The sequence below is a fragment of the Phascolarctos cinereus genome, unplaced genomic scaffold, assembly GCF_003287225.1.
Source record: "Phascolarctos cinereus isolate Bilbo 61053 unplaced genomic scaffold, phaCin_HiC Scaffold_1;HRSCAF=81, whole genome shotgun sequence".
NCBI classification, from domain to species: Eukaryota; Metazoa; Chordata; class Mammalia; order Diprotodontia; family Phascolarctidae; genus Phascolarctos; species Phascolarctos cinereus.
This window is the reverse complement of record NW_027555514.1, coordinates 256,538,336-256,550,899: the sequence shown is the minus strand read 5'-3', so window position 1 is coordinate 256,550,899 and position 12,564 is coordinate 256,538,336. Positions and strand designations below refer to the sequence as shown.

The 12,564-nt window shown below is 36.6% G+C and overlaps 1 protein-coding gene across 1 annotated transcript in view; it reads left to right on the top strand.

The window, feature by feature from the left end:
• Positions 1–12,564, top strand: part of CEP290 (centrosomal protein 290) — a 94,842-nt gene that overhangs the window by 41,924 nt on the left and 40,354 nt on the right. The window contains 5 exon segments of the mRNA XM_078146529.1: positions 6,946–7,057; positions 8,071–8,526; positions 10,596–10,760; positions 11,098–11,205; positions 11,439–11,573. Of these exon segments, the coding sequence (XP_078002655.1) occupies positions 6,946–7,057; positions 8,071–8,526; positions 10,596–10,760; positions 11,098–11,205; positions 11,439–11,573 (976 nt within the window).

The window sequence follows — 12,564 nt, the reverse complement described above, 5'->3', positions numbered from 1 at the left end:
TTAAAAAACAAAATGAAACAGTTAAGCCAATCCAAATGACAAAACCACTGTTCTTCTAAGAGGAGGGAATGTATCTTTAATTCTCTATTCTCTGAAACCAAGATTTTTTTTTGCAGTTAACTTTCAAATGCCTTTTATTTATGTTTTCATTTATATTATTGTAGGCATTGAGAATATTCTTCTCTTCGTTCTTCTTTGTTCACTTTGTAATGCTTCATTTCATTCTTCATTTTTTCCTCTGAATTGCTTACATTTATCCTGTCTTTTATTACAATATTTGTTTAGCCGTAATCTAATTTGATAGGTACCCACTCTGTTTCTCTGTTTTTTTTTCCCCTTTAATTACTACTGTATGAGTGCTGCCATGAGTATTTTTGGTTCTTTGACTTACTCAAGGTATATGTCTAGTTGTGGGATGTCTTTGTTAAGTGTTATGAAAATCTTAGTAACTACTTGCATAATTCCAAATTATTTTCCGGAATTAGATCAGTTCACGGCTGTGCCACCAATGTATTATTGTTACTGTCATCTCACAGCCTCTCCAGTTTTGTTATTTTTATTATCTTTGACAATTTGATGAGTATAAAGATGGTACTTTATCAATTTATATTTGTATGATTTGTAATATTTTTAATGATGGTTGATTATTTTATTTTATTTGTTGAATATTCTACCCATCCATTTACTGCTTATTTATTAGGAAATACCTTTTAGTTTTCTATAATTGTGTCAGTTCTTTTGCACTTTTATTAGAAATATTTGATGAAAGTCTCCTCCCCCTCAAGAATCAGCTTTTCTTTTTAGTCTAGCAGCATTGATTTTGTTTGTGCAATAGCTTTTATATTTTATGTGTTTAAAATTGTCTGCTTTCTCTTTTTTTGGGGGGGCAGGATAATGTATGAGATAGAATGATGAATTCTCAGTCAGGAACACTTGGGTTAAGATCTTAGAGACTTACCAGTTGTTTGATGACCCTGGGAAAGCCACTTACAGTCTCTGCTCCTCAGTTCACCAGCTGTAAAATGAAGGTGGTTGGACTCAATGACCTCAAAGGTTCTTTCCAGTTATAAATCTATGACCCTAGCAACACCTAATTCCCTTGTTTCTTTAATGATTCTGTCCATGTTTTTTTGTATTCTCTATGATTTTTTTAAATGTTTAGGTTACATCTTTTTGGAGTTTATTGTAGTATATGTTGGAAAATACTGGTTTAAATATATATCCTGCCAAATTGCTTTCTAGTTTTATTAGTAGTTCTTATTAAATAGGAGTCTTTCCATTACTTTGTGATCTTGGGTTTGTCAAGCACTGGGCTACTAAATCTGTAAATTCAACTTTAATAGAATTGTCATTGTCATATCGGCAAGGCTTTGCCATGACTAGTGAGCGTCTCTTCAGTTATTTAAATTATTCCTCATTTTCCTTAGTTTCTGGTGTATAATTGAGCTTTAAGATATTTTGTGCATCATGTAGTTATTTTGAATGAGACTTAACTTTCCATAATTGCCTCCTGGTTTTTATATTTAGTAAGATTAATTATTTCCATTATGTTTCTCAGAGGAAACCATCTTTGCATCCTTAATATAAATTCCACTTGATTATAGTAAATGAATTTTTTTTTATAAATTGCTGTGATATTTTTGCTAAGATTTTTCTTAAATATTTTCAATCTATATTCATTAATGATATTGAGGGTTCCATTTCTTTCCTTTATCTTTTCTTGCTTTAGGTATTCAGACCGTGTTTACCTCATTAAAGGAGTGCAGTGTAGTGTCTCGTTTCTTAGTTTTTGAGAATAATTTGTGTAGTGTAACTTGAAATCGTTCTTAGGAAGTTTGATAGAATTCCTCTGTAACTCCATTTGGACCAGTGGTTTTTGCCATTGATGATTCCTTAATAGCTAGTTCAGTTTCCTTTTCAAAGACTGGATTATTTAAGATTTCTCTTCAGTGGTCTATTAATTTGTGTATTTTATGTTTTTGTAGATAATTCTATGTCTTTTGAATGAACAATTTTGTTGGTATATAACTACGCAGAGAGCAAGTTTTGATAATTGTTGCTGCAATTATCAATTTTATTCATTTGTTCAAGGAACCAACTTTTTGTGTTTTTTTTTTATCAAGTCTGGTCTTTTTGGTTTTTAATTTATTTACTCTTAAGAGAAACTTCATGTTTATTTTGTGTTTTTTCTTCTTTTAATGTTTTAAAATTACATATTTAGTTTATTAATCTTCTGCGTTCTATTTCATTTATATTTCTAGAAAAATAATTTTTACTTTGAGAACTTCTTTACCTGGATCTCAAAAATTTTGGTTTATTGTCTTGTAATCATAATAGTAATTGTTTCTATGATCTGTTCTTTAACTTGTTAGGTTTTCTGTATTTAATCGTATCTTTTGCTTATGTTCCTTGTATTATTACTATTTGTTTTTGGTGTTATATTCTGTACAGGATATATTTCTGCTTTTTAAAAAACATTTCTTTACAGTTTTTCTGTGCCCTAATAACAAATATATTTTTTCAAAGGTGCCCGTGTTGTATTGGTAAATATGTATATTATTTAGTGGTTCCATTCAGAAAATAACAAAAGTCTCTTAGCTTCAAATTGCCCCATAGTTTCTTCTGTTTAAAAAAAAATTTTTTTTGTTTACCTCTGTATTAGATTTGTCCAACTCTGAGAAAGGAATATTAAAGTCTCCTGTTACTGAGTTACTAACTATGTCTTTTTAAAATTCAATTAATTTTTCTTTCATGAATTTAAATGCTTCGCCATTTAGTACTGACATCTTTAATATTGATATTGTTTCTTTGCCTATGACTCCCTTAAGCATTATTTATTTTCCCATTTATCTTATATTGTGAATTTTTGGTTTTGCTTTTCTTGCTAGCATAATCACAGTTCCTACTTTTATGGATTTACTTCATGCATAGTAACTTTTGTTCCAGCCTCTAATTTTTATTCTAAATATGTTTTTACTTTTTAGATGTGTTTATTATAAGGAATAGATTGTGGGATTTTGTTGTATTATCCATTTTGCCACTTTCTTTTATTGAGTTAGATATTTCATATTTAAAGTTATGAGAGTCAGGTTAGAATTTTCTTCTATTTATGTCCTTAGTGTTTTTTAAATATTTTAAAAATTTCTTTCCTCTCTGACATCGATACTTTGTTTTTGCAATTAGTTTTGTTTAAGCAACTTTGATATAGTCTTATTCCTATAGGCTTCCCTCCTCCCCTTTCTCTACTCTCATTTGTCAGCCCTTTTCCCTGGTTTGGAGGTTTTACTTAAATGTTGATTTCTTTTTCTTTCTTTTGTTACAACTATTTCCTCCCCTCTTTATTTTCCCTTTTCCTCTTCTTTTTCTTGCCTCAGTTAATTCAAAGTTGATTTAAAATGTTTCCTCGCCTTACCCACAACTTCTTTAGTTTCTTTGTTTTCTTTTTTCTATCTCCTTTTCTTAAAAAAAAAAGATTGTTTTTGCTTTGTTCTCTTCATTAATTCTCTTCCCTTTCTGGACTGAAATTTTATACACTAAGTTTTGGTCTTTATCTTTATTCCTCTTTAATCTCTTTTTGTTCCTCATGGAGTTAAGTCTTCTGAAGTCCTAGGCTTGAGCTCCTTCTAACCACTTTTCTATTTTGTTAACCTAACAGATCTTGCCCCCAAATCCTTTTTTTTTCCTTTTGTGCCTCACTCTCAGAACGGGGGAAATAATGTGTATAGAGGCAGTGACCCATGTCCATAATCATGAAGTGGAATTCTTCCTGCTACCCTCCCCATCGTTCTTTATCCACTTGACTTTGCCTTTTCACCTATGGGTGTGTCCATGCCTCCTCCCCTCCAACCCCCAGCCACCAGCTGCCTTTAGGAGCTCTCTTATTCCTCCTCCTGGAGCAAGACATTGTCCCTGGAGTCACAACGTTTTCAGAGAAGGTGATCTCCCTGTGAACTGCTTTATCTAGTATTAAGTCCGTTGTGAGGTTCTCATCTCCTGTTGCACCGCTTGCCTCATGGGAGTGCCTTACCCCTACCTCTGTTAGGCTGAGATTTCTCCTTTGATCTTCCCAGTTCTGCTGCCTTTCCCATTCTCCATTAGCCCTTCTTGTTGAGAGGCCATAGGCATCATATTCCTTTGCTCTTTACCCATGGATTAGTAAGGGGGCATCTCTCATTCCTTTCTGTCTCCACTTCCCTTCTTCCCACACAAGCATCCTCCCTCTCTGCAGTTTTGTCTCACAAAACCTATTGATTCACCTCTATGGGGGTCATTTGGTTGGATGCTTCATTTCTGTTCCTCTGTTTTCACTTTTTTTCCCCCTTTTCATTCTATTTGTTTTTATCCCCTTGTCCACTTTTTTTTTTGCTTTTTGGTGAGGCAGTCTGGGTTAAGTGACTTGCCCAGGGTCACACAGCTAGGAAGTGTCAAGTGACTGAGGTCGGATTTGAACTCAGGTCCTCCTGACTCCAAGACCGGTGCTCTATCCGCTGTACCACCTAACTGCCCCTCCTTGTCCACCTTAAATCTTTTGACAATTTCTTTCTTTTTTCTTCTTTCCTAGAGAAATCTTTTTCTTTTTCTTACCTTTTTAAAATGATCTTTGAACTTGTGTAATTTATTTCTTTATCTGTTCTTTCCTTAGTAACTGCACTTATCTAACCTTTCTTGTGTTTCTTATTGTTTGGGGTGTTTGCAAGTGGAATATTCTGCTTGTCTGTTTTGTTTTCTTTTACAGGAATTACTCAAATGCCTCTCTTGTTGAACATTTTTTTTTTCATTTATGATTAGGCTTATATTTGTAGGATGTCATTTCAGGGTGTAGCTTGAGTACTTTTGCTTTTTGGAGTGCACTATTTCCTTCCTTTTTGCTCTTTCTAATGTATGGGGCACAATCTTATGTTGCTCAAATTTAATTTCCTTTATAAAGGAAGGTTATCCTAGTTGCTTATAGAATTTGTTATCGGAGTAATTAAATTTAACCCCTCTATGTCTCTTAATTTAAAGTGTATAGATTTCTTTACTGGAGGTGATCTATGGATTCCTGTGGTCCATTGTTTTCTATATTACTACATTATAGGTAGCTTTCTTTTATTATTTCCATGGCATTTGATTTTTTGTAAGTTGGCTCTACATTTCCCACACAGTGTCATTAGCTTTGATGTCATTGGCTTTGGCTGTGAGAGACACCACATCTTCTTTAAACATTGCTACCTTTTCCCCCCTTCTTTTTCCATATTTTTGTCCATGTCAGTATTTTTGGATTCCAAATATGTTCATCTCTTTTGGCTTCACTGAAGGAACTTACCACCATGGTTTAATTTTTTTTTTCCAAATCTGTTAATAGATTTAAAAAATGTCTTCATTGAGAAATGTGAATTTTGATATGTGTATGTGTGTACGCATATATATTTGTAATTTCTTGTGGATTTCATTTCTTTTTTTTGTTTTGTTTTGTTCTGTTTTGTTTTTCTTTTTCTCTTTTTGGCTAGGCAGTGGTATTAAGTGACTTGCCCAGGGTCACAGAGCTAGTAAGTGCTATGTGTCTGAGGTTGGATTTGAACTCAGGTCCTCCTGAATCCAGGGCTGGTGCTCTATTCACTGCGCCACCTAGCTGCCCCAATTTCATTTCTTGAATAATTATTTTTGGACATTTCTGATATTTCTTGTTCTCTATTCTTGTAGTATTACAAAGAATTCTGTTTATCAGGAATCAGTTCATTTTCTTTTGTCCCATAATATTTAAGAGGTTTTTTTTTTTTTGGTAAGGCAATTGGGGTTAAGTGACTTGCCCAGGGTCACACAGCTAGTAAGTGTCAAGTCTCTGGTCTGAGACCGGATTAGAACTCAGGTCCTCCTGAATCCAGGGCCGGTATTCCATTTACTGCACCATCTAGCCGCCCTCTAAGAGTTTTAATCTCTTTGAGGAAGAACTTGTCTTTCTACCTAGTTTTGCCTGCTGGTGCTCTGTGTTCTATTGAGTTTTCTTCCTCTTGGATGGTTCAGCCTTTTCCCCTTATATTCTCCTATCACTGCCTTGCAGGCTTCTGCCTTTGCTTATGGGTAAAACCTTGGGGCTCTACTGCCATGCTTCCTTAGCTTTCTCCCCACTGGGGCATGTAGGCCTCATTGGTCCTTGTCCTTGCTATCAGAAGCCTATGGAGAGGTAGGGCTGGCTGCAGCTGGGAGTGGCTTTCCTTTAGGCTCGGTAGAGCCACTCGCGGTGGCTTCCTGTCTCATTTCTTCCCTTGGCTCACCTTTCTTTTTCAGGCTGAGCTGTATTAGGGTGTGCCACTTTTTACACAGTTTAGGGGCAGTGGGAACAATATTCTGGACTCGGTCTGCAGCTTCTAGGATCCTTAAATTAGGGGCCACCCAGGCAGAAGCCTAACCACCCTCCTTGAGAGCAAGCAGAGGATGACTTGTACTGGTTAAGTCTTTGCAGCAGAAGGGGATTTTAACGTGCGCCCAGGCACAAGCCCAGCAGGACCAGGTTCAGGTTCGGCCTCCAATGTGCGCTGTATTTATGACCCTGGACAAGTTGCAGCCTTACACAGTGTTGTAGGCAACTCTCTAGAGAGACTGCACATTTCAGAGAAGGTGCTGACCTGTACTATTAGGAGGAATTTCCTCATCCCATGCCTTTCCTATCCGAATGGAATCCCAAGTCCAGTCTTTGTACCTGTCTAGTGGGGACTGGGGAGAGTGTCTGATCTGCCATCTTGGTGGTCTCTTTGTCTAAATATTATAATGCAAACTTATACTCAAAACATTGCATATCAGATATAGTGTGGTTAATGTCAAATAGAAAAGTTATAAACCAGGGGATTGTCTTAAAGAATGGAAACCCAGCATTCTGATTATTTTTTAAAAACCAACTCCTACTTTGCATTTAGAAAGTTATTAAATGCCTAATAGATATTCCTGTATCATTGTATGACTCACTAGACTGAAGGAGATTTCTGATATTGCCAAGACTCAAGTTGAAGCTCTGAGTTCACATCAGCAATCCAGAGAAAAGGAGGTCGAATCTCTGAGAATGCAGGTGTTAGACTACCAGGTGAGAACAGTGCCAACTCTTCACAAGAGGCACGGATTCACTCGTTTTTAAAAATCAGGTTGGGGATGATTTACAAACTTCAGGTCTAGTCACCCTTTGTGGGAGTCTGGTAAGGACTGGTTAGAATACCTTGCAACTGAACCTCTCTCTGGAATAGAAACGTGGTGGGAGGAAGAAGGAGGTGGGAAGAATGGGCTTGGGATTGACTGGGTCTAGTATAGACCCTGGGGCTATACTTAATGCAGAACAGACACTGCAGAAAAAGCATGAAGCTAGCTGAGTGTGCTAGTTGGGTTTTTTTGTTTGTTTTCTTTAAAACAAAGAAAACAAAAATCCTCTAAATGGCTTAATATGTCCTACTCAGTCTTTTTTCATCATTCCAGTAAAAGAGAGGCCAGTGTTATTATAGGTACTGAAAATTTTATAGGTACTGAATTTTATAGGAACTAAAAATGCATTTTATAGGTACTGAAAATAATTACCTTGGTATCGCCAAATTACATTGCTGCTTAATGGAGCCCAGACTAGAATCAGAGTCTCCTGATTGAGAATTCTTTCATTGGATGATTGAAACTTATATCATAGAATAGTCTTTGTGGGTTATTATAGTAAAAATGCTGTACTTGAATTTGAGTAGCATATTATAACATATCCATAAATAACACTTTTACATGAAAAACCTAAACCTTGATTTCAGTGAAAATTTATTAACTGACAGATAAAAGGCATGTCATCAAGCTATGTGCAAGGGAGATAAGCAAGACACAGTCTTTGTCCTTGAGCATTTTACAGTTTTCTTCAGGGAGCTGAGACGTGTATAGTACTAACTGTAAAATGCTAATTCAGTATGACGGGGGTTGCAAGTGTTTTGAGAGTTCAGAGGAAGAAAAGCTTGCTTTTAGTAGAGAAAATCAGGGTCACCTATGTGGAATTGGTCAAATTTGAATTGGGTAATGAAGCAAAGGTGTGGTCTTGTCTTCTTACTTACCCACCCTAATTCCCTTTGGCACCAGGCACAGTCGGATGAAAAAGCCCTCATTGCCAAGTTGCATCAGCACATTGTTGCACTTCAGATTAGTGAAGCCACTTCTGTTAGCAAGTTGGAGTCGATGACTTCCCGGCTCCAGAAGGTGGAGACTTACAATTTGCGTCTTGAGCAGAAGCTTGATGAGAAGGAGCAGAGTCTGTATTTTGCCCGTCTGGAAGGGAGAAATAGAGCGAAGCATCTGCGCAGCACCATTCAGGCTCTGCGGCGACAGTTCAGTGGTGCTTTACCCTTGGCACAGCAAGAGAAATTTTCCAAAACGATGATTCAGCTGCAGAATGACAAGCTGCAAGTCATGCAGGAAGTCAGGACTTGTCAGGAGGAGCGGAGAAACATGGAAAACAAAACTCTGGAGCTGGAGTTAAAGTTAAAAGGCCTGGAGGAGCTCATAAGCACCTTAAAGGATGCCAGGGGGGCCCAGAAGGTGTGTCAGTTTTGATTTTAGATGTTAAAGTTAAAATCGGATGTCGGATTTCGGTAAGATTCTGCTTTAGTTTGTCACTTTAGGTCTCAGGATGTATGGATGTGGAGCAGGGCCAGGAACTGAACCTGTATTTTCCTGTGAATAGAGAACTCCCATATGAGTAAACTCCCTCTACTTGTAGTCTTAGAGAGTAGCTTAGAGCAGCAAGAGACTAACAGGCTTGCTTGGCCGGGGTCACACACCTAGGACTTGAAGGCTGCCAGACCGAGGTTCAGATCCTGCCTCCAACACTCAGGTCACGGCATCTCCTGGGGCCTCAGTTTCCTCATCTATAAAATGGGTGTGGACACAGTGACCTCTTGTTGCACTGGCAGACACACAGATAACACGGTTTGTTGGGCAGGAGAACACAGGAGGGCTCCTAACACTTAACGGGTGTTCTAGCGCAGGTTCACTTTTGATCTGGTCAGACAGAAGGACAGCTTCAGACGGGTTGGATAAGCTGACTTTAGTCTAGTCTAGTCTTCTCAAAAGGAGTTTGCTGATAATGGGAGCTCCAACTCCTACAGCATTCCTTAATTAGACTTCTTACAGGAGTGGGCAAGAATGGTAGGAACTCCGACTTCAATCGATCCCCTAAACCTCAGTGGGGCCCAATTGAAGCAAGCACACAGATTCTACCCAAGCCTTGATGGGGGCCAATCAAGGCAGGTACATGAATTCCTCTGTGCATTACCCATGTCCCCAAATGGGTTCTCCACTTACTGGCCAGTGCTCACTTGCTTTACAGGGCAATAGACAAAGAAGGCATATGCCAACAATAGCCTTACAGGTTAACTTTAGCAATATCATCATTCAGTGCAAGTGTAGTAAATATCACTGATGTCATTCCTATATCTTACTGCGCAAGCGTGGTGGAGATGTTTTTAACCATAATTTGTGAGAAATATTATCTAGGATCCTGGACTATTATCTAAAAAGGAATAACAAAATTCTCCTTACACTAAAATTCACCCTCCTTACACCTCTGATGACCCTTTCTAAATCTGTGATCCCGTGAAATGTACAAGGCACAAATCAAACCCAGGCTTTCCCAACTCTAAGGCCAGCATTCTGTCCGTTGTACTATCTGGTTGCCTCTAGATGGAGCTGGGCAGAAATTTTCCTTTTTGATGTTTTTTGGCATTAGAACTCATGTGGATTTGCCAAGAAGCAAACCTACTTGACTCCTGGACTTAGGACATTCTTTTTTTTTTTTTTTGATTGGATAACCAGACTGGTAAATGAGGGCGGTCCTGTAGACAGACAAAGGAGATGTAGATTTCGGCAAGGCTTTCAGGTACTGGGTGACCTCTGAGCTTCATTTCTTTGAAGATTTTCTATCCAAATTAATTGTAGAAACAAGAATGAAGGGAAAATGGCAAATCTGATAAAGAGAGCAATCATCTTCTAGTGCTTCAGAAGCATTCATATACAAATAATTTCAGTCCTAATTTAAAAATGCCTTATCACTCATTGTACTAGGTCTCAAATGAATTCTCTCCATACATTTAAAAGCCTAGTAGTTTTTTAATACATATTTTTAATTATAAGCTCACATTTATCTAGAAATACCTTATAATTCATAGTTTTTATTATTTGGACTAGTCTTTTTCCTAATTAATAGGAATTAATGAAGTTTTATTGTGGCTACCTTGGACCTTAGTCTGACTGTCTTACTGAGAATTTGGGACTTCCTTTTTCCGTTAGTGAAGCACAGAATTTGTCTAAGTGCATGTTAGTTGGGCAGATGATCCATTCTATCTAAAGTAAATGGGTGTTTTTTTTATAATGGTCACAATTATTTTATAAACTTTGGAATTTGACTAGCTGAGCGAGTTTGTAATGCATAATTTTATTATGGAAAGCTTGATTGATATATGATCTCATGCAATTGAAATAATTAAAATGAACAGTTTGTTTATTATGCTCATCTGTGTGCCTACATGCAGCATTTGTATGTATATATACGTATGTGTGTGTGTATGCATGTATGTATATGCCCATCAACCTCTTTCTGTCTTATGTAGGTAATTGATTGGCACATGAAAATGGAAGAACTTCGTCTTCAAGAGCTCAAACTAAATAGAGAATTAGTCAAAGACAAAGAAGAAATGAAATATTTGAAAAACGTGATTTCCGAATACGAGCATACAATCAACAATCTAGAGGAAGAGATTGTGCAGCGAAACAAGGTGCATATGTCTGGATACATGGAGCGTAATTATGCTTCTCTATTAGTATTTTAAAAAATCTGAGCCACTGCCTAAGTGGCTCCTGTAGTCTCCTGACTGTATGGAGCTCCCATTGTTATTGTATAATAACAGTGTAGATTTAGTGCTTATTTTTAAATAATTTTAAAAATAAATTATTTTTATAATAGTTAAGATAGAAAGCATGCTACAAATAGTAGCATTAATATTAAGTTGAAAACCTTTGCTAATTATATTTCACTAGGTATTTCCATTTACTTATTTAAAAGTTTCTTCCAGTTTCCCTTCTCTACTATTAAGGTAAACTGTTTTTCTACAGTTTCATGAAGAACAACAAATGTCCTGGGATCAAAGAGAGGTTGAGTTGGAACGGCAACTAGACATATTTGATGGTCAACAAAATGAAATATTGAGTGCAGCTCGAAAGGTATGTAGAGAATAATGGGAAATCCATGAATAGCACACAAATCTTTTGTTATATAGAATGGACTAGAATGTACATTGATGAAAATTTTTCCTTCCCAATCAGGTAAAATCATTTGTCTTCTTTTGTTGCTTAAAAGATAGGTAGCATTTAAACTATGCTTAACATGCACTTGTGAAAATGAGCATTTTTCCCAATGGTAGAACTTTTTTTTGCAAATTTCTGTTTCCCAACAGTTTGAAGAGGCTACAGGATCAATACCAGACCCCAGTTTGCCTCTTCCAAATCAACTCGAGATAGCTTTGAGAAAAATCAAGGAGAATGTCCGCATAATCATGGAAACCCGGGCAACTTGTAAATCGTTGGAAGAGGTAATTAATTTGCCTTAATCATTATTAGGTGTGAATGTGTAACTCCTATATTAATATATGTTCATGAAAGTGAAGCCTTGGAATTAATTGTTAAGCCTGTAGGTAATTTAAGAACGTATTCCTGCCATCGGTTTCACATCCTTCCCCTAACATGACTTATATAATCCGCTGAAGAAAACCAGAATTGATTATCTTGGGTTTTTCTCTCTGACCCTTTTGCTATACGTACCTGATCTTTCCCTACCTAATTGAGTGTTGATCCTAAATTTTTTTCTGTGTTACTTTCTTGCATGAATCTCATGAATCAGAACGCCAAGAGTATTCTGTATTGTGTATCCTTCAAAATGTCACTTGTTAATGAGGAGTTATGAGAAGTTGTTTTAATTCTTGCTTTTAGCAGACAGATCCAAAAAAGCTCCTTTATGAGATGACATATAAAAAAGAATGAGTACTAACTATATGTGAGTTTAGTTTACTTTTTAAAAATGAGTTTATTTTTAGTTTTCAGCATTCACTTCCTTAAGATTTTGAGTTACAGATTTTCTCCCCATCTCTCCCTTTGCCCCTTCCCAAGACAGCGTGTAAATTGATATAAGCTCAACACATGCATTCATATTAAACCTATTTTCACATTAGTCGTGTTGTAAAGAAGAATTAGAACCAGTGGGAGGAACTATGAGAAAGAAGAAACAAACAGAAAAAAGAGAGCAAATAACAAGCTTCGATCTGCATTCAGACTCCATAGTTCTTTTCCTGAAAGTGAACAGCATTTTCCATCATGAATCTTTTGGAGTTGTCTTAGATCTTTCCAATGCTAAGAAGAAATAAGTCTATCAAAGTCAGTCATTGCATCATGTCACTCTAACTGTATACAGTGTTCTCTTGGTTCTGCTCACTTCACTCAGCATCAGTTCACATAAGTCTAGGTTTTTCTGAAGTCTGCCTGCTCATCATTTCTTAGAGCACAATAGTATTCCATTACATTCATATA